The sequence below is a fragment of the Neophocaena asiaeorientalis genome, unplaced genomic scaffold (assembly GCF_003031525.2).
Source record: "Neophocaena asiaeorientalis asiaeorientalis breed wild unplaced genomic scaffold, Neophocaena_asiaeorientalis_V1.1 scaffold129, whole genome shotgun sequence".
Taxonomy (NCBI): domain Eukaryota; kingdom Metazoa; phylum Chordata; class Mammalia; order Artiodactyla; family Phocoenidae; genus Neophocaena; species Neophocaena asiaeorientalis.
The window spans coordinates 9,922,621-9,944,452 of record NW_020172446.1 but is presented as its reverse complement, the minus strand read 5'-3'; the positions used below and the strand labels follow the sequence as shown (position 1 = coordinate 9,944,452).

The 21,832-nt window shown below is 51.1% G+C and overlaps 1 protein-coding gene and 1 long non-coding RNA gene across 2 annotated transcripts; one reads left to right on the top strand and one right to left on the bottom strand.

The window, feature by feature from the left end:
- Positions 1 to 1,508: 1,508 nt before the first annotated feature.
- Positions 1,509 to 7,629, bottom strand: LOC112394524 (uncharacterized). The gene is made up of 3 exons (XR_003002157.1): positions 7,306 to 7,629; positions 7,011 to 7,104; positions 1,509 to 1,753 (listed from the first exon to the last, which is right to left on the bottom strand). It is a non-coding gene; the product is annotated as an uncharacterized LOC112394524 (long non-coding RNA).
- A 152-nt stretch (positions 7,630 to 7,781) lies between these two features.
- On the top strand, positions 7,782 to 19,848 carry PLD2 (phospholipase D2). Its single transcript, XM_024737310.1, has 25 exons — positions 7,782 to 7,838; positions 8,389 to 8,498; positions 8,587 to 8,717; positions 8,823 to 8,965; positions 9,392 to 9,497; positions 9,590 to 9,655; positions 9,779 to 9,837; positions 9,985 to 10,077; positions 10,170 to 10,322; positions 10,965 to 11,114; positions 13,970 to 14,053; positions 14,196 to 14,274; positions 15,054 to 15,164; positions 15,345 to 15,515; positions 15,899 to 16,025; positions 16,200 to 16,318; positions 16,409 to 16,522; positions 16,663 to 16,767; positions 16,989 to 17,077; positions 17,184 to 17,297; positions 17,475 to 17,524; positions 17,790 to 17,924; positions 18,150 to 18,303; positions 18,687 to 18,801; positions 19,053 to 19,848. Exons 2-25 carry the CDS (start codon positions 8,390 to 8,392, stop codon positions 19,275 to 19,277), a joined length of 2,802 nt encoding a protein of 933 aa, XP_024593078.1. The 5' UTR covers positions 7,782 to 7,838; position 8,389; the 3' UTR covers positions 19,278 to 19,848.
- Positions 19,849 to 21,832: the final 1,984 nt, after the last annotated feature.

Genomic DNA, 21,832 nt, shown 5'->3' with positions numbered 1-21,832 from the left:
GTGCTTTGGGGTTCTTTTCTTAACCTCAAGCCTGAACTTCTCTGGCCCATTTCTGTTTGTATAAACCACTGCCCTGAGGGAGCTGGAGAGGACCCTTCTCCAGGCCATCATGCCCCACACTTTCGTTACCATATCCAGGTCTTTGTGACACTAGTGTGGTTGGTGTAGGGGCTCCCAGCAAATGACCCACTCCCCTCCCTGTTTAAGCCTAAGGGGGAACTCAGAATTCTGAGAGAGACTGGAGTCATCTCCCCTCAGCCTGCCTCCTGCCTCCTGCCTCCTGCCTCCTGGGAGGCTACTGGCCCTAAAGTCAGAAGGACTCCACATGTCCGACCCAGGTTCACAGTCCCCTCTCTTCACAGTCACCTCTGTCACCTCATCTTGTCAGAAGCAGCAGTGTGACTTCTTTGGCTTTTGGGAGGAAGTTGGACCTTGGTGCACATGGAGTTTAAGTTTGACCTTGAGTGGGAGAGGGCGGCCACTGGGAGTGCTGTGGGTTGGCTCCAGAAGCCACCATTCCCATGGGGAGGTGATGGGAAGTTACCTTTCAGCCCCACGGATGAGAAACTGAGAGCCGGCTCTGGCCCCTGCAAGACGGTCCCCACTCCAGCCAAGTGCTCATTGACAGTGACCGACAGTCTTGCCCTAATCTACATTTCTCTAGTCTATGGATAAAGGAACGGTGGAAGCCACATTTGAAAACCTGGTTCTAGAATATAATCCTACCCTGGAGGATTTCGGGGGGTACAGAGGAGGCTTCCTAAGGAGTTGGTGAGGTCCTGAATTAAGTGAAGAAGGATCTCTCACCCCAAATGTGTATCTCGAACCAATGCGGAACTTTTGATTTTCTGCAAAACCTGTTCTCCCGGTCCTCCCTGTCTCAAGGCATCTTTGATTCCTCTTTCCCTTGTACTCCAAAATCCTGAGAACTCTACATCCCTCAACAGAAAGCCCTTTCCTGGCCACTTGAATTTTAAGAAACACCACCCTCCTCCACCCTGCTCTCACATTACCTGTTTAATTTTCTTCGTAGCAGTACTTACTGCTGTCTCCTATTACCATGCTTATTTATTTATTGTCTGCCTCCCCTACCAGAAAGCAGATTCAGTGAGAAGAGAGAATTCCTTGTGCTTGATTCACTGATATATTTTCAATGCCTGGCAGGGAGTGGACATTTGATAGTCATTGAACGAATACGCTCCCTAGCCCCATCTGCTGTCCTGCCTACCCCGCACCTGCTCCAAACTGCTCTCACCACACTCAACTCTGAAGCTTGATTTCAGCAAACCTACTTCCTGCTAGGCACAGCTGGGCGCCGCATGAGATCAGCTGCCTCCTGTTCCCCAATCCTGCGTCCTCACTCCCACCTCATGCTGCACTTCCCACGTCAGCCCCATAACAGCCCTGGTGTCGTGGTCCCATCTCCTCTCCAAAACATGCACATACACACAGCACTTGGCAATTCTCAGTGTATTTAATAAGAAGGTCATGAGGGATCTGAGGGAGCTGGACACTGGGATGACTGAGAAGGTGGGGGAAGGAAGGTTGCCAAGGCCTCCTGGAAGTTCAGCCCTTGGTTGTCCCCTTCAAATGGTGGAGTCGTTGGCCGATGCTATGTCATGCAGCTGGTGGCGGAAGGAGAGACGGGCTTTCCTGCTGAAGTAGGCGCCAGACCCAAGGGACCCTCCCTCAGCCACGATGGAGGCTACAGCTGGGCTGGGATCTGGATCTGGGGGAGCAGCTGGATCCAGGCCTAAAAGAGAGATTGGAGGGGGAAGAAAGGAGTTGTGTGTCAGGAGGAGGAAAGAGACCAGGGAACCTAGGGGGTGAGTGTCGCTAGCATCAGCAGGGAGAGGAGAGGGGACGTTGGCAGCAGGGCTGGCTTCCCTGGCCTGTGACCTATGCACTGGACACGGGGCCACACTCAGAAGGGCCCCCATGCTTGGTGTAATGCTCTGCTGTCACTGTCTTGAAATTCTTAATAATTTTTTTAATAAGGGGGTCCCACTTCTCCGTTTCGCACTGGGCCCTGCAAAGTGTTTAGCCAATCCTTTGGCGAAGTGATAAATCCACCTCCCGCCCAGGGGGCAGATTATCCTTTTCCCTTCCCTGATTTGAGCATTTACCTTTCTCCCCAGTGCAGTTTGTCTGTCTGCCTGGCAGCCCACCTTTTCCTCTATCTCCCCCGTACCTGCTCCTCTTTCAGTCCCCCGCTGTCTCCGGCACCCACACCATGGGAAACACCATGCCCCCTTCAGATCCATCTCGATAATGGACGAGACTGGGATGCTGACAATGGCCAGGAGCGCCCTAGGAGGGGTGTGGTTTCCAAGCCCCTCCACTGTGGGCAAAACTACCACTTAGCCTCAGACCGCCTGGTGATTACAGGCGCCAGGAGATGGAAGGGGGAGAAGAGGGAGGAGGGAAGGGGTGGGGAATCCCCCACTCAAACGCCTATCCTTTTGTACCCCCTTAATTTTGGGGTCGTCTCTGACCCCCATGGAGAAGCAGGAGGAGACTAGGAGGGGAGGCATGGTAGAGACAGACACACAAGTGCCGGCACAGACAGACGCAGTGAAAATTCATCGTAGGAATGCCAGACGACAAGGGTGCCAGGCTGGACCCTGCTGGGGATTCATTTGTATTTTATTTTTTGTTAATATTTATTTATTTGTCTGTGCCGGGTCTTAGGTGCGCCATGTGGGATCTTCGTTTCCGCGTGTGGGATCTTTTAGTTGCGGCCTGTGGGATCTAGTTCTCTGACCAGGGATTGAACCCGGGCCCTCTGCATTGGGAGCGCAGAGTCTTAGCCACTGGGCCACCAGGGAAGTCCCTCATTTATATTTTAGAATGAGATTCATTTGTATTTAGAATGCCCAAGATGTAAAAAATTTAAAGAATAGTTTATTTTTTTAGAACAAGAAACTTTACTAGTTAGGGAAATGTTATGTTCTCAAATGGTCCAGTAGCTCTCGACCCCTTTTATGAAAATAGTTGTAATTGATTAATTATGCTGTGCCAGGTAGATTCTAGGGATTTTACATGTATCTCACTTGATCCTGTCAGTGATTTGTGTGTGTGTGTGTGTGTGTGTGTGTGTGTGTGTGTGGCCACGCCGTGCAGCATGTGGGGTATTAGTTCCCGGACCAGGGACTGAATCCATGCCCCCTGCATTGGGAGTCTGAACCACTGGACCACCAGGGAAGTCCCTTTTTCTTTTTAACATCAGTGATCTTTTAAAGTAAGTGTTATTATTATGCTGATCTCAGAGATGAGGAATCAGAGGCACTGGGAGATTAGGTAGCTTGCCCAAGGTCACGCAGGCAGTTATCAGAAGAGCAGTACTTTCCCTCACCCTCTTCAGTCTGACCCCAGAGTCCACTCTGTTAACTGCCACACTGAGCTTCCCAAGCATGTTCCTGACAGGTATTGCCCTCAGCCAGGTTTAAGGCAGCCAGAGCCCGGGCTGGGAGCCTCAGGTCCACAGTATGCTAACCAAGGACTCTAAATGCCCTCCAAGAGCTATATTATCATTCCCTAAGGGTATCATGATGTGGGAAAGGTTGGAAAGCACTGCTGACTATGCTGCCTGACTGAAATCTGTTATTTTATTTCTTTTTAAATTTAATTTTTATTTTATATTGGAAAATCTGTTTTTTAAATTAACTTTATGGAAGTAAAAATTTACATACAAGTTAATGCACACATCTTAGTGTACAGTTCTATGAGTTTTGACAAGTGCATACACCCATGTAATCACCACCCGAATCAAGATATAGGACATCTCCATCACCAAGTTCCCTGTGTGGCCTTTACTCTCCCTCTTTTTCCCCACTCCCTGCCACAGGCAACTACTGATCTGATTTCCATCACTATAGATTGGTTTTTCTGTTCCAGAACTTTATATTAATGGAATCATATAGTACTACTCTTTTGTGTACGCTTCTTTCAGCATAATGGTTTTGAAATTCACCCGTGTTGTATGTATTAACAGTTTGTATTTTTTGTAATAACAACTTTATTGAGAAATAATTCATGCACCATAAAATTCACCCTTTAAAGTCTACAATTCAGTGGTTTTTTACTATATTCACAGAGGTGTGCAACCATCACAACTAATGTTATAACCTTCTCATCACCCTCAAGAGAAACCCTGTACCCATTAGCAGTCACTCCCCTGTCCTTCTCCCCAGCTACTGTCCCAGCTATGGTCTCTTTGAATTTACTTATTCTGGACATTTCATAGCAATGGAATCATGTAATATGTGGTCCTTTGTGTCTGGCTTCTTTCGCTTAGCATAATGTTTCAAGGTCCATCCCTGTTGTAGCATGTATCAGTACATCATTCCTTTTAATGGCTGAATAATATTCCATGGTAGGGATACACCACATTTTGTTTATCTATTCATCACTTGATGGACATTTTAGTTTGTGTCTACTTTTTTGCTATTTGAATAATACTACTGTGGACATTCATGTACAAGTTTTTGTGAGGGCATACATTTTCAGTTCTTTTTGGCATATACTTAGGAGTGGAATTGCTGGGCCACACGGTAACTCTACGCTTAACATTTTGAAACTGTTTCCGAGGTGGCTGTACCATTTTACCCTTTATTCATTTTTATTGCTGAGTAATAGTCTACAGGCCACAAAATAATCAAAATAAAAAACCTCTGCTTTTCAAAAGGCACCGTTATTTTATTTATTTATTTATTTTGGCCATGCTCAGTGGCTGGGCCCCAGCAGTGAAAGAGCCAAGTCCTACTGGACCAACAGGGAATTCCCAAAAGGCACCATTATTTTAAAAAAACAAGGCACATTCTGGGTGAAAATATTTGCAATACATATATCTGATGAAGGATTTGTATCCAAAATATATAAAGAACTCTTACAAATCAATAATAAGACAAATAACATGGTTTTTTAAAAAATTAGTGAAAGAATTGAACACTTGAGATATAAAAATGGTCAATAAGCACATGAAACATGGTCAACATCATTAGTCATCAGAGAAATGCAAATAAAACTATGATGATGTACTATTTTACACTTATTAGCATGGCTAACACTAAAAAGATAGACAATATCAAACGTTGGCCATGCTGCAGAACAAATGGAATTATCATACATAGATTTTGGAAATGTAAAACACAACAACCATTTTGGAAAACAGTTTGGCAGTTCCTTTTACCCCCTATCTTAAAATATTTCACTTATTTAAAAAGTGCTTTTTCAGAGTTGGAGGAATCAGTCTCCCTGACTTCAAACTATACCACAAAGCTACAGTAATCAAGACAGTATGATACTGGCACAAAAACAGAAATATAGACCAATGATACAGGATAGAGTGCCCAGAGATAAACCCACACACATATGGCCACCTAATTTACGACAAAGGAGGCAAGAACATACCATGGACAAAAGACAGCCTCTTCAATAAGTGGTTCTGGGAAAACTGGACAGCTACATGTAAAAGAATGAAATTAGAACACTACCTAACACCATACACAAAAATAAACTGCAAATGGATTAAAGACTTAAATGTAAGACCAGATACTATAAAACTCTTAGAGGAAAACATAGGAAAAACCCTCTTTGACATAAACCACAGCAAGATCTTTTTTGACCCACCTCCTAGAGTAACGGAAATAAAAACAAAAATAAACAAAGGGGACTTAATTCAACTTCAAAGCTTTTGCACGGCAAAGGAAACCATAAACAAGACAAAAAGACGACCCTCAGAATGGGAGAAAATATTTGCAAATGAAACAACAGACAAAGGATTAATCTCCAAAATATACAAGCAGCTCATGTGACTCAATATCAAAAAAACAAATAATCCAGTTAAAAAATGGGCAGAAGACCTAAATAGACATTTCACCAAAGAAGACATACAGGTGGCCAAGAGGCACATGAAAAGATGCTCAGCATCACTAATTATTAGAGAAATGTAAATCAAAACTACAATGAGGTATCACCTCACACCGGTCAGAATGGTCATTATCAAAAAATCTAGAAACAATAAATGCTGCAAAGGGTGTGGTAAAAAGGAAACCTTCCTGCACTGTTGGTGGGAATGTAAATTGATACAACCACTATGGAAAACAGTATGGAGGTTCCTTAAAAAACTGAAAATAAAACTACTATATGACCCAGCAATCCCACTACTGGGCATATACCCTGAGAAAACCGTAATTCAAAAAGAGACCACATGTACCACAATGTTCATTGCAGCACTATTTACAATAGCCAGGGCATGGAACCAACCTAAATGTCCACTGACAGATGAATGGATAAAGAAGATGTGGCACATATATACAATGGAATATTACTCAGCCAAAAAAGGAACGAAATTGAGTTATTTGTAGTGAGGTGGATGGACCTAGCGTCTGTCATACAGAGTGAAGTAAGTCAGAAAGAGAAAAACAAATACCATATGCTAATGCATATCTATGGAATCTTAAAAAAAAATGGCACTGATGAACCTAGTTGCAGGGCAGGAATAAAGAGGTAGACATAGAGAATGGACTTGAGGACTTGGGGTGGGAGGGTGAAGCTGGGGCGAAGTGAGAGTAGAATCGACATATATACACTACCGAATGTAAAATAGTTGGCTGGTGGGAAGCAGCAGAGCACAGGGAGATCGGCTCAGTGCTTTGCCATGACCTAGAGGGGTGGGATAGGGAAGATGGGAGGGAGGCTCAAGAGGGAGGGGATGTGGGGACATGTGTACGCATGTGGCTGATTCACTTTGTTGTGCAACAGAAACTAACAGTATTGTGAAGCAATTAGACTCCAAGGAAGATCTATTGTTTAAAAAGTGCTTTTTAATGACCATTTAAAAATAGCCTTTAATTTGTCACTTTCTTCACCCTGCCTCTATATAAATGTGTGCAATTAGAGATCAAACAAGTTTGGCTAGTTTCTTAAAAAGTTAAAATGATGGAGCAACTCCACTCCTAGCTATTTACCCAAGAGAAACGAAAACATATTGCCACACAAAGACTTACCCAGGAATGTTTATAGGAGCTTTATTCGCAGCAGGCAAAAACTAGAAACAACCCAAATGTCCATGAAGAAATATCCATCAACCCACTCTTCCATCTAGAAGAGATAAAGAAATCTACTTTAAAAAAAAATGAAATATTTTGTCTATTAGAACCTGAAATTTTTCCTGTTTCCCCTTAGACTGTTAGTTTCAGAAGAGCAAGTCCCGTGATAGTTTGTTCACTATTGTATGCTCAGAGTCTGGCGCGGAGCAAGTACGCAGTAAGTGAATGAATGAAAGAATGCAAGCTTGCATACGTTGATGAATTTGCGGCCACCAGCCCTCGGGCCTTTCGTCATTCCTTCCATCTACAAATGCCAATGCGGTTCTCAGCCGGCCCGGGAAGGGGACACAGCGAGGTCCCTGCCGCGGAGGCGCGTCCCGCCAGGGGCCCTGGCGGGATCGGTGGCCGGAGAGGCCCGGGGGGGGGCCGGCGCCCGAGCGGAGGAGGGTGCGCAGGGCCGAGGGCCCACAGGGAGGAGCGGGCCTGCACGGACCGACGGCGCGGGACAGACTGACAGCCCGGCAGACGGCGCCGCACCGATGCACGGGGAGGGTAGCGCCGTCCCGCAGAGCCGAGGGCGGCCCCAGCGCCCAGGCCGCACGCAGGACTGCAAGGACAGGCCGAGGGCGGCGGGGGCGGGACAGGACCGACGAGAATCCGGAGGAGGTGAGGCCGGGGGCCGTCCCGCCCCCAAGGGCAGGCCCTGAGCGCCCGCCCCGCCCTGGCCCTCTGGGTTGTGGGCTCCCGCTCTGACTCTGCTGCGCTGCCGCCGGCTCGGCTGCCCGGGTGAGAGGGCCGGGGAGGAGGCGCCGCGGGGGTGCCGGGCCCAGGAAATCGGGCGGGGACGGGAATGAGCTTGGGCTGCGGGTCCTCTTGACTCAGCCTCATGCTCAGATTTCGGGGTTTCCCTCCCGGGCGGGGAACGCGTAACTTCCTCATTCCCGCCTGGACCCCTTCTTCCAGCTGGCTTGGCCTGGCTGGAGCCCCGGTGGCTCGGGACCCCTGGCAACCCCCGGGGCCCCTCCCCTGGCTTCTGCTCTGTCCCACTTCGGGGCCATCCGGGCCTGGCCGGGTGTTCCTCGGCACCCTGGTTACGGGACGGGAGGCGGGACTCAGGCATTCTGGATGCAGGAAGGATCGAGATAGGGGATGGAGATTAGAGGCAGGTTGGCAGGACGTTGCAGACCGATGAGTCATAATCAGAGAGACGGGGAGTCAGCGGGAGCCAGGTGGGGGGTAGCGGGGGACCTGTGGGAGATGGAAGACCATGGGGTGCGATGGGGGAGCAGGGTTCTGCAAAGCAGGTCACCTTCCTGAGGCCTCCCCATATTCCTAGGATGGCGGCGACCTCCGAGAGCCTCTTCCCCTCTGGGGGTGACCTGGACTCCAGACAGTTACAGATGGAGCCCGATGAGGTGGACACTCTGAAGGAGGGAGAGGACTCAGGTACACAGGGAGGATGCCCTCAGGGAGAGGAGGAGGAGGGGGCTGAGACCTCCTGGAGTCCACATTCTTCCACTTTCTCTCCTGTCAGCTGACCGGATGCACCCCTTTCTGGCCATCTACAACCTCCAGCCTCTGAAAATTCACCCCTTGGTGTTTGCCCCTGGGGTTCCCGTCATAGCCCAGGTGGTGGGCACTGAAAGATACACCAGTGGATCCAAGGTGGCTGGGCTGGCACCAGGGAGGGGGCTAAGGGGAGGGCTGGCCAGAGTGGGGGCTGCCACCCAACCAGGGAACATCCATTCAGTCAGTTCCTCACTCCCCCAGGTGGGCACCTGCACTCTGTATTCTGTCCGCTTGACTCACGGTGACTTTACCTGGACAACCAAGAAGAAGTTCCGTCATTTTCAGGAATTGCATCGGGACCTCCTGAGACACAAAGTCTTGATGAGTCTGCTCCCTCTGGCTCGGTGAGGGGGACAAGACTGCCTCCTGTGAAGGGCAGGTGCCCCCTCACCGCGGGGCAGCATGGGATGTCACTGCCCCAGCCCCCATTGCTGCTTTCCGTCTGTCTCATCCCCAGACCACAGCCTTTCCTCCCCCAGCTGCTTTCCTCCCCCAACTCTGGCCACTGGGCCTGCTCCTCTGACCCCGGTTACCAGGAAACCTTCCCTGCTCAGCTCTCCCTGTCCATGGTTCTGGGCCAGTATCTCAGCAGGGCTGGATGCCCAAAGTACCCTTGGCAGCCTCCCACCTTTTTCTGTCTCCATCCTCAGGGTAAGGGGCATTCCTTCTGCCAGCCCCTCGCCTCCTCCAAGACCCCACCTCCAGTGCTTCAGGAACCTAGGCACCCATCCTCCAGTCCTCCTATTGACCCTCCCCCATCACTTCCACAGCTTTGCCGTTGCTTATTCTCCAGCCCAAGAGGCAAACAGCAGACAGATGCCCTCTCTACCCCGAGCAGGTCCTGAGGGCTCCGCCAGACATGCATCCAGCAAACAGGTGGGACCGGACACCAGGTCCTCTGGGAAGGTGTTTGGGTGCAAATGGTTCTGGTCCCATCTGTCTCTCCCTCTTTCCTATCCCTACTTCAGAAATATCTGGAGAATTACCTCAACCGCCTCCTGACCATGTCTTTCTACCGCAACTACCATGCCATGGTAAGGTCAAGAGGCTGGTGCCAGGTCTCTTGAGATGGAGCAGGGGGCAGAGGACCAGGGTCGGTAGAGTCTGAGGGGCTGAAAATAAGAGTCTCTCCTCTGAGCCTTTTTCTTCCTCTGCAGACAGAGTTTCTGGAAGTCAGTCAGCTGTCCTTTATCCCAGACCTTGGATCCAAAGGACTGTGAGTGTCTGACACCCCTCACCCGCCATCTGCCAATATCTGGATCTCTCCCTGGCTGAGAATAGGGAAAGAGCAGTGCACAGTGGGCTGGAGGTCTGGATCCCTCATCCAGCCTCATCCAACATCTCTTCCTGGTTTTCCCCACAGGGAGGGGGTGATCCGGAAGCGCTCAGGTGGCCACCGTGTTCCTGGCCTCACCTGCTGTGGCCGAGACCAAGTTTGTTATCGCTGGTCCAAGCGGTGAGGCCTGAGCAGAGCCGCTGGGCAGTGGGTGGGGGTGAGGGAGGAGATGCCAGGGGCGTGGAGGAATGGTCAGAGCCCTTCCACTCCAGGTGGCTGGTGGTGAAGGACTCCTTCCTGCTGTACATGTGCCTCGAGACCGGCACCATCACATTTGTTCAGCTCTTCGACCCTGGCTTCGAGGTACAGGTGGGGAAAAGGAGCACAGACGCACGGTACGGGGTCCGGATCGACACCTCCCACAGGTAAGGCCTCCCTGGTGTGGACAGACACCTGGTGAATGAAGAGCCAGCCTGGGGCCCTAAGGGGAGTTAAGTGGAAGAGACCATGGAAGAAAGGAAGGCGTTCCCACCTCCCTGGAGCCGGCCATGATTTGGAACCAGAGAACTGTCCTAGTCAGATGCTTGGGGCTGCTCTTAGAGGCTAGGCGCAGAGAAAGAGAGTTGAGTATAAGTCTGGGGGAAGGACTTTTGGTGCAAAAGATAGGGCACTAAAAAAAAAAAAAAAAAAGATAGGGCACTGCATTCATCCATTTATTCATTCAACAAACTTAAGGGACTTCCCTGGTGGTCCAGTGGTTAAGATGCCATGCTTCCACTGCAAGGGGAGCAGGTTTGATCCCTGGTCATGGAACTAAGATCCCACATGCAGTGCAGCATGGCCAAAAAAAACCCCAAAAAGACAAAAAAACAAACTTAAGTGGCTGGCACAATACTAGGTGCCATGGACCCAACTGTGAATAAGGCAGATACACTCCCTGTCCCTGTGAAGTCAAGTAGGGACTAAGGGAAGAGGTAGGAAAGAGGTGATAGCTAAAGGGGAGGTTTCTGGGCCAGGCCAGAGGTGTGGAGGGTGAGGATTGTGGTCCACCCGTTGTTCCCATCCAGGTCCTTGATTCTCAAGTGCAGCAGCTACCGGCAGGCACGGTGGTGGGCCCAGGAGATCACTGAGCTGGCCCATGGCCCGGGCAGAGACTTTGTACAGCTGCACCGGCACGAAAGCTACGCTCCACCTCGGCCTGGGACCCTGGCCCGGTGGTGAGACACTGACATCCTTTCTGAAATCTTCAGTGGCCTTTTCGACCTCCTTGGTTTCTCTGAGTCCTTGATCCTCTTTATCTCCTCTGACCCCTTCTGACCTCAATAACCTCCCCCTTTGACTTCTCAGATTTCCCTGACCCCCTGACCTGTTTAATCATGCTGATCCCTCTGATTCCCCTCTGATCTTTCTGAACCCCAAACTGGGTAATCTCTGACCCCGACCTCTCCGACCTCCTGTGACCTTTTTAACCTCCTTTCACCACACTGACCCTCTCTGTTCTCAGTGATCTCAAATGTCTCTGATTTATTCGTCCATTTAATAAACATTTTCTGAGCACCCACTATGTGCCAGGTCCAGTGGCAGGGATAAGACTCAGTAGGTGATTCAGTCCCGAAACAATGGGAGTTTGCCACGCTGGTGGTAGGTATAGGGTACCAAGCACAGAGGAGGGACATCTGCCCCAGCATAGGATGTCAGGACTGGCTTCTAGAAGGCAGTAACCCTGAGGTTAACCTCAGCAAGATAAAGAAAATGGAGAAGGGCAGTCCGTGCAGAGAAGCTAGAAATAGCCCAGCGTGTTTGGGAACCACAAAGACTAACCATTGTTGCAGCGTGAGGAGCAGTGGTCAGTAAAGAGTCTGGGGGTCGCAGGGTCTGATCAGTGCCACTCCCACTAAGCTGAGGGGGTTAACCTTTATCATAGGCAGAGAGGAGTCATGGAAAGAATTTTTCTTGGAGGTGGTGTTGAGATTTTTTTAATTGGAGTATAATTGCTTTACAATGTTGTGTTAGTTTCTGCTGTACAACAAAGTGAATCAGCTATATGTATACATATAGCCCCATATCCCCTCCCTGTTGAGCCTCCCTCCCACCCTCCCTACAGGGAGATCAGCTCAATGCTTTGTGACGACCTAGAGGGGTGGGATAGAGATTTATTTATTTATTTAAAAAACTTATTTATTTATTTTTGGCTGTGTTGGGTCTTCGTTGCTGCGCTAGCACTTTCTCTAGTCGCAGCAAGCAGGGGCTACTCTTCGTTGCGGTGCGCGGGCTTCTCATTGCGGTGGCTTCTCTTGTTGCGGAGCACGGGCTCTAGGCGCACAGGCTTCAGTAGTTGTGGCACACGGGCTCAGTAGTTGTGGCTCCCGGGCGCTAGAGCACAGGCTCAGTAGTTGTGGCGCACGGGCTTAGTTGCTCTGCGGCATGTGGGATCTTCCCGGACCAGGGCTCGAACCCGTGTCCCCTGAATAGGCAGGAGGATTCCCAGCCACTGCGCCACCAGGGAAGCCTGAGATTTACTTTTTAACATAAGAACTGATCATAGCTAATACTTTTGTAGCACTTAGTGTGTGCCAGAAACCATTCTGAGTGTTTTATGTTTATGAACTTACAACAGCCCCGTGAAGCAGGTACAGTTGTTATATCCACTTTACAGGTGAGAAAACTGAGGCAAGGAGAAGTTAAGTAACTTGTCAATGTCACACACCTTGTAAACAGTGGAACCAGGATTCAAATCCAGCTAGTCTGGGTCAAGACCCTGCTCTTCACCATCAAACAGGACTGTTAGTTATTAAAAGTCTAACAATACGGAAACATATTAAGTAAAAAAATTAAAGTTCACTGCACAAGCCTTTACCCCCTGGCCCTTAGTTCTTCTCTACACCCTCTCCCCCAAATCCCATTTTTCTCCCCAGAAGTAATCCTGGTGATAGTTTGATATTTATTCTCCCAGATGTTTTCCTGCATATTTTCATGTGCTTAGCATATATGTTACTTTTTGTTTTAATGTAAATGAGATCATGCACTCTCTGTTTTATTTTTTTCACTTAACACGTGTTAGAGATTAGGCATTTACATTATTTCCCACTTTCAGTCTTATAAACGATACTACAATGAACATAATCTTTGGTTAAGCACTTAATAGGATGTCTTCCTAGATATAGAATTATGAAGTGCATTTAATGGTATCGGGGGTATGTGGATTTAATATTCTGATAGGTAATACCAAACTGTCCTCTAAAAAAGCTATAAAACCAATGTATATTCTCACAAACTATGAGAATACTCACTTCCCCATATGCTAATATTGAATGTAACCTGCAATTTTATTTTTTGCCAATCTAGTGAATTTAAAAAGTGTTATTCATTTTAATATCAATTTCCTTGTTTAGTGATGAAGTTGAACATCTTTTCATCTATGATTGTCCATTTTCCCCCTATGAACTATCAGTTCTCTTTTTTTTTTTTTTCTGGCCGTGCCGTGCGGCTTGTGGGACCCTGTTCCCCAACCAGGGACCAAACCCGTGCCCTCCGCAGTGAAAGCACTTTTCTTTGTTCAGTTGGCCTATATGTCTTTTTTTTTTTGCGGTATGCGGGCCTCTCACTGTTGTGGCCTCTCCTGCTGTGGAGCACAGGCTCCGGACGCTCAGGCTCAGCGGCCATGGCCCACAGGCCCAGCCACTCTGCGGCATGTGGGCTCCTCCCAGACCAGGGCACGAACCCGTGTCCCCTGCATCAGCAGGCCGACCCTCAACCACTGTGCCACCAGGGAAGCCCCCTATATGTCTTTTTGTTATTGATATGTTGGAACTCTTTATATGTGATGTATTAATCTTCCCAATCTTTAGTCATTTTCTTTGGTTTGTTGTGTCTTTTGTAGTTTGTAATTTTATTTAGCTCGTACTGGCAAATTTATCCCACTTTGATATATCTGCTACTGTCTGACCTCTCTGAGCACTCTTGGTCTTTGACCCTGCTGTCACCTCTGACCCATGACTGTCCTCCGGTCTTCACTCTCCAGAGCTTTCTGGCTTCTGACTCCCCTGACCTCCTTGGCTTGGCCTCCCCCCAGGTTTGTGAATGGGGCAGGTTACTTTGCTGCTGCAGCTGATGCCATCCTGCGAGCTCAAGAGGAGATTTTCATCACAGACTGGTGGTAAGTGGGGAAAAAGCCTGAGCAGGAAGCGGTAGGATAGGGCCTGCAACACATCAGCTTATGGGTCAGAAAAGGAGTGGAAGGGGAGGAGTGACTGTTGTCGGGAGCTTAGCTTGCCCTTACCCGCTGCCCTGAATCCCAGGTTGAGTCCTGAGATTTACCTGAAGCGTCCGGCCCATTCAGATGACTGGAGACTGGACATTATGCTCAAGAAGAAGGCGGTGAGGAGAGTGGTTGGGCTGGAGGGGAAGCATGGTGGCGGGGTGGCCTGTGGGTGGAGATTGGTTAGAAGGTACTGTAGCATGGGGGAAGGCAGGGAATCTGAAACTTGAGGAGGAGGAAATATGCCCATCCTGGCTCAGTGTCTGGCAAACATCACCACCTCCCCTTCCCTAAGGAGAACTGACACCTCCCTGTTCTTGCCCTTCCTCTACCTGGTATAGACTTTCCTCCCAGTATCCATTACACTCTGTTGTGTTACTGCAGGGTGGACATGTCTGTCTCTCTCCCTGGGCTGATTAATATCACTAGTCCCAATACAAGGCATAGTGTCTGCTATGTTGGGAGCATCCATAGATGTTGATGGGTGGGAGGAAAGATATGTGGATGATGGAGAGTGGGTGGGCGAATGGATGGGTAGATGATGGAAAGAGAGATAGATAGAAGGATATGAGGTTCGGAAGGTGGATCAGTAGGAGAGTGGGTAGGTAGATGGATGAATGATAGATGGTAGATAAGGGGATGAGTAAATTTTGGGGAAAAGGGGTGGATAGATAATGCTGGGTAGGTGGGTAGATGTGTGGATGGGTGAGCAGATAGATGATATTCAATCTAGGTTTGCTGTAAGCATCAAATCAGGGTGTAAGTGGCAGAGCTTTGAGGATCTCCACGCAGAGAGGAGGAATATACAGGAATCCTGAGCATGGGGAAGGGTTTGGGAGGGTGGGAAGGGGTCATTCCGAGAGAGGCATTAGGATCTGATTCCCTCACTGACCGCCAGGAGGAGGGTGTCCGGGTGTCCGTACTGCTGTTTAAGGAAGTGGAGTTGGCCTTGGCCATCAACAGTGGCTATAGCAAGAAGGTTCTAATGCTACTGCATCCCAACATAAAGGTGACTCTCAGGCCTCAGAGACCCCTTCCCTGCAGCCCTCCTCACCACACTTTCCCATCCCCTCAACCCTCCCTTTTCTTGAACGTCTCATCCTTCCATCTTTCCATTCTCTCCCCCAACACCTCCTCTTTCTTCTCCCACCTAAGCTCACTCTCCTGAACTCCCCCATACCTGCTCCAGGTGATGCGCCACCCAAACCAGGTGACTCTGTGGGCCCATCATGAGAAGCTCCTGGTGGTGGACCAAGTAGTGGCCTTCTTGGGGGGGCTGGACCTTGCCTATGGCCGCTGGGATGACCTGCACTACAGACTGACTGACCTTCGGGACTCCTCTGAGTCAGCTGCCCCCCAGGTAACCCCCCAAGGCCTTCCTGAGCTCCCCCAAACTCAGCTAACCTAAATCCACACCCCTTCCCGGCTCCAGCCTTCCCCTCCAGTCATTCCAAGCCCACACTCAGGGTTCCTTGGCCTTTCTGGGACCCCAAGAACTTGCTTTGAATATACTATGACCCAGTCCCCTCCCCATGTCCGTTACCCACCCCTCCCCCCATTCCTCTAGGGATTTCAAATGCATCTGAAGGGGAGGATCGGGGAATCAAACTCTCTCTGCTTCATTCTTACTCTGTGTCTCTCTCTGTCTCCCAGTCTCCCAGTGCTCCTTTCTTCTCTTTGGCCTGGCTCTGTACAGCCCCATGACCTCTCCTTGCCCCTGGCTTGGGTGTGTTCCCCCTACAGCCTCCCACCTCATGCTCAGACCCTCCGGCTACACCAGACCTCTCTCACAACCAACTCTTCTGGCTGGGCAAGGACTACAGCAATCTTATCACTAAGGACTGGGTCCAGCTGGATCGGCCTTTTGAGGGTAGGGGTCCCCTTCCTCCAAAGCCCGTGAGAGCAGGGAGCAGGGGTAGAAGGCAGGGCTGGGACTGAGGATGGGATGAACTGGGTCAAGGGTAATGCACCCTCCTCCTCTCTGCCCCAAGTGTCTCCAAGAGACCATCCCTGACCTCTCCCCTGACTCTCCTGGGACCCCCAGATTTCATTGACAGGGAGACCACACCCCGGATGCCATGGCGGGATGTCGGGGTGGTGGTCCATGGCTTACCCGCCAGGGACCTTGCCCGGCACTTCATCCAGCGCTGGAATTTCACCAAGGTGCTCGATCCCTCCTGTGAGGCTGGAGGGCGGGAGGGAGCCTGGGGCAGCTCATCACCTCCCTCTGACTCTGCCATCCCTCTTCCTCAGACCACCAAGGCCAAGTACAAGATACCCAGGTACCCCTACCTGCTGCCCAAGTCCACCAGCACCGCAAACCAGCTCCCTTTCATGCTCCCGGGAGTGCAGTGCGCCACCGTGCAGGTGAGTCTCCGACTTCAGCCTGCCCTCGCCTCCCTCCCTTCATCCCAATGCCCCGGCCCACTCTCCCTGACCTGAGAGCCCCCGCCAGACCCCTCCTCTCCCGGGCTCAGGAGCCACATCGTATTTGCCGTCCCCCCCAGGTCTTGCGGTCAGTGGACCGCTGGTCAGCGGGGACCTTGGAGAACTCCATCCTCAATGCCTACCTGCACACCATCAGGGAGAGCCAGCACTTCCTCTACATTGAGGTCTGATCGGGGTGAGGGTGGGGCAGAGAACGGAGGGGACATCCCAGGGGAGAGACTTAGGATGTCAGTGGCATCAATCGTTGAGGACTGACATACTGGGCCTGGAGAAATGCAGAAGCCTGGGGCCGGGACCTGGAGCCTGGGGGTGGGGATGGCAGCGGGGAGCTGAGGGCAGGGGCTGGGGCCGGACTGCTGATGTCTCTCATTGGTCCCTGCCCCAGAATCAATTCTTCATTAGCTGCTCAGATGGACGGACGGTGCTGAACAAGGTGGGCGATGAGATTGTGGACAGAATCCTGAAGGCCCACAAGTAAGATAGACCAGCCAGAGTGTGAGGATTGTGGGCGTGGTTTAAGCCCAACTGGATGGGTGGGCCTTGGGGGAGAGGTCACACCTCTGACTCCACCCCTCCCCAGACAGGGGCAGTGCTTCCGAGTCTACATGCTTTTGCCCCTGCTCCCGGGGTTCGAGGGCGACATCTCCACAGGTGGTGGTAACTCCATCCAGGCCATTCTGCACTTCACTTACAGGTGACCCCCGGCGCCCCCCTCAGCCAGACTCTGCCTCTCCATGGCCCCATCCTACCTATGCCTCCATCCTGACTCCGTCCTGATCCCTTCTTGCTGGACTTTTGAGGTCCACCTCTCTCCTGACATCCCCCATCTCCTCCCCAGTCTCCACCTCCCTCACCCATTCTCTTCCCTCAGGACGCTGTGTCGTGGGGAATATTCAATTCTACATCGCCTCAAAGCAGCCAGTGAGTGCTGGGAGCTGGGGTTTCAAGCCCTGGACCCCCGGGGAGGGGGCAATTGAGGGACTGGAGCCCCAGGGATGGAGGGAAGGAGGCTATCACTCCTGCATGCTTCTGGTGCTACTGCCTGAGCCCACAGGTGGCCTTACACTGCAGAGAGAAGTATATAGACCAGGGCTTCTGAAGTGAGGAGGTAGATGGGACAGGGCTCTGTCTGCACATGGAGAGTACCTCTCACCTCACTCCCCTTCCCCCCATCTCTTACTCACAGTGGGGACAGCGTGGCGGGACTATATTTCCATCTGTGGGCTTCGCACACACGGAGAGCTGGGTAGGCACCCGGTCTCAGAGCTCATCTACATCCACAGCAAGATGCTCATTGCAGATGACCGGACAGTCATCATTGGTCAGTGCTGGATCTCGGCCCCCGGCAATGAGAGGAGGGTGGGGAGAAGTGGAGCAGGGCCCAGCCAGGGGCAACGGGATGGAGGTGGGTGATGGAGATTGCAGCTGAGGCCCAACTGGGGATGGAGGCCAAAGAAGGCGTGTTGCCCCCAGGCTGGTTCTTGGGTAGAGGTGATGGGGTCTCCTGGGCTCAGGAGGACGCAGTGTGTCCCGCACCACCCACCAGGCTCCGCAAACATCAATGATCGGAGTTTACTGGGGAAGCGGGACAGTGAGCTGGCTGTGCTGATCGAGGACACGGAGATGGAGGCATCCCTCATGAATGGTGTGGAATATGAGGCGGGCAGGTTTGCCTTGAGTTTGCGGAAACACTGCTTCAGGTAGAGCCGGGGTGGGGTGCTACAGCGTAGTGGGAGAGGTGGAAAGGGGGAGGGTCTGCCTTTTGAGCAAGTGTGAGGATTGCTTAGAGGTAGTACTGGATTTCCCAAGAGGCAGACTCATCCAGTTTAAGGTACCGGCAAAGCAGGGATACCGAAAACATGAGAAACAAATATTTCAAAAGTAATTTGGTATATCTTTTAAAGCATTAAAGTAGTCACCAAAGTAGAGACAAATTAAAGCTCTGTTGGACTCGTTTACACTTATTGTACCGTTTAACATTGCTTCTATTTTGAAATACCTGGGTAGGCACATTATAATTTTCTGGTATTCAGGCTTTCAAAGGATCTTAATCTGGCCCTGCTGGGACCCCTTTCTCCCGCAGCGTGATTCTCGGGGCAGATGCCCGGCCGGACCTGGATCTCCGAGACCCTGTCTGTGATGACTTCTTCCAGTCGTGGCAAGACACAGCTGAGAGCAATGCCAATATCTATGAGCAGGTGGGCAAGGGGGGTGGGCAGGGGTGCTGGCAGGGGGAAGTTCATGGATTATCCTGTCTAGGGTGGGATAGAGAGGAGCCCCCGCACAGCCGTCCTCATAAGAGGATGAGGGTCTGGGGACATCATGGGATTCAGTGGCTCAGGGTCAGTGTAGAGGGATATGGTGGGCATGAGGGCATCTAGCCTAGTTGGGCTTGGACTCTTGGGCAGTCTCCCCAGGCCTTATTGGCTTCCATGCCTCTCGCCCACAGATCTTCCGCTGCCTGCCGTCCAACGCCATTCGCTCCCTGCGGGCACTCCGGGAGTATGTGGCCGTGGAGCCGCTGGCCACGGTCAGCCCTCCCTTGGCCCGGTCTGAACTCACCCAGGTCCAGGGCTACCTGGTCCACTTCCCCCTCAAGTTCCTGGAGGATGAGTCTTTGCTGCCCCCCCTGGGGAGCAAGGAGGGCGTGATACCCCTAGAAGTGTGGACATAGCTGCGGCTCCAGCCCGGGAGAGGTCACCAGCCGCTGGGCTCTACCTCATCTGGCTCCCTGCCCCCTCACCCTGAGGACCGAGGGCAGTGCCTTTGAGACCTGGGGGAGGCAGGCATCCCCGGAGGGAACTAGAGAAGTCACAGAGGATACTTTCTTGAGAAGTAGCCCAAGAGGACACTCTCAAGCCCGGGCTGGGGAGGCAGGAGAGGGTCCAGAGAAGTTCATCCTCCTCGCTGCCCAGTTCAAACCACTGCTACAAAGGAGAAGCAAAACACCTGCCAGGGTGCCTGGGGCCAGCCTCCTACTCCAGGAGGACCAGATTCTGCCCTAGGCCTTCCCATCTCTCCCTTCGTCTTCCTGCCCTTGAACACCCTCCCTGCCCCAGGGCCTTTCCCGGTTCATTACTGCCAAGGTGGAGGGAAGGATGGAGCCACTCCCGGCTTCAGTGCCCGTGGTGGGGAGGGGACGGGGGGTGCGGGGATGCACACTAACCCCCCCGACCAGCTGATGACAGGCACTAACTCTGTATCAGTTCAATAAGCGTTTCATAAATAAAAGCCTAGAAAAGGTCCTTGCGGCTTCCTTGGCTGAACTGAGTGCTTGTTTCAGCTGCCCCCCCAGGCCTACACACAGCAGCACAGGCCCCTTCATCCTCTCTCCACGCCACTGGTTTCTTCTTTCTGTGACTTCAGCTCTGCTCCGCTCGTCTGTGGCTTCGGGAGCTCCGTCAGTAGGTGCTGGGAAGACCAGGTGTGTTCACACAGGGATGCCTGGGTAAAAGAAGGGCGGGGTCAAACCAGGACTCCTGGAGGACAGTGGAGCTGATGGTGCGGCTTCAGGTGAGGGAGGCACCCAAAGAAGGGCCCAGAGGGGCTGCCTCTTATTCCTCAAGTGACTGCAAGGGGAGAGGCTTAGCGAAGCCCCTGGGAGTAGATAAGGGTATAAAGCTTGAGGTCAGGAAGAACTGGGCCCAAATCCTGGACTTGTCACTTACTACCTTGGTGACCTTCTCAAGTCACATCACTTCTCTGGGCCTCAGTGATCCCAACTGGGAAATGGGAATAATACTTAATAACTGGCTTGCTGTAAAGATTCAGTCATTGACTTAGATATTTATTGAGTACCTGCTCTTTGCCAGACACCATTCTAAACTCACAGCAGTGAGTACAACAAAGTCCCCACCCTCGTGGGACAGGCACGTATGTCCTGGAGCTTCAGTGTCCAGTACAGTAGCCACCAGCCACATTTGGCTATTTACATTTAAATTAATTACAATTAGAAATAGGTAAAGATTTAGTTCCTCACTCGCAGCAGCCATGTTTCAAGTGCTCAGGAGCTACTAGTGTCTAGCATATTGGACGGTGCAGGTACAGACCATTTCCGTCATTGCACAGAGTTCAATTGGTTGGCACTGCTCCAGAGGGAAGAGAGAAAATAGATGGTGTAGTCTACAAGAGAATGTAGTTCACACTGGACTGAGGAGGGTTACCTCCCACGGCAGGTGTAGAGAAAAGGATAAGATAACAGGGGTATACAGACAGAGCTCTTTGAGTGAATTGGTGACTTTTATTTCTTAAGCTGGGTGGTGGGATATGAACTTTATATATATTTTTCCATATCTTTTTGCATATCTGAAATATTTTGCAATTAGAAAAAAGTTTAGCGCAGTCCTTGCCCTTTGTTCCCCCAGCCTCACTCCCCAATCTCAGAATTGACCACAGGAGCAGGAAGAGACAGAGGGGAATAGAGTGAGCAGTTTAGGAGGACTTCCTGGAGGAGGAGTGTGCTTGTGGATGATGGTGTGGAGAGAGGGGATACTGTGGCCTTGCTCCCATCCTCTCCTTTGAGTCCAGCCCTCCGTTCCTCTGAAGAAGCCACTTCCACACAATAAATTCCCCCTCCCATGTAGAGCCAGTCCCCAGGTACTAATTGGCATTCAGCTAATTAGCCTCATTGTCAGCATTCAGGGCCTCTTTCCCTAGGGGACCAGTACCTCATTAACTGCCAGCGGAGTGGAGGCAGCAGCTGCCCCAGGGCTGGGCCAGGGGGAGGTGGGCTTCTGCTTCATACTGTCTGCTGGTCTATCTGCTCCCCACTCATTGGTCCTGGAGTTTCTTGAATGGAGGCCCGCACAGTAGGGCGGACAGAGTTCAATTGGTTCAATTTCCCTACTAGTAGGGAAAAAAGCAGTGGGCCTGCAATCAGAAGAGTTGCCTCTAGACCCAGGGTGAAGAGAATGAATCCAGCCTCCCAAGGTGGGTGGGAGGCCCTGAGGGTGATTGGGTCTGTGCAAAATGTCCAACCCCCAGGGATCCAAAATTTGTCTTATTTTTATCTATTTATTTTTTTTTGGCTGCGTTGGGTCTTCCCCGCTGTGCGCGGGCCTCCTCCAGCTGCGGTACGCAGGTTTCCCATCGCGGCGGCCTCTCCCGTTGCGGAGCACGGGCCCCAGAGCGCAGGAACCCGTGTCCCCTGAACTGGCAGGCGGATTCCCAACCACTGCGCCACCAGGGAAGCCCTAAAATTTGTCTTATTTTTAATAGTTTAACTTTCCT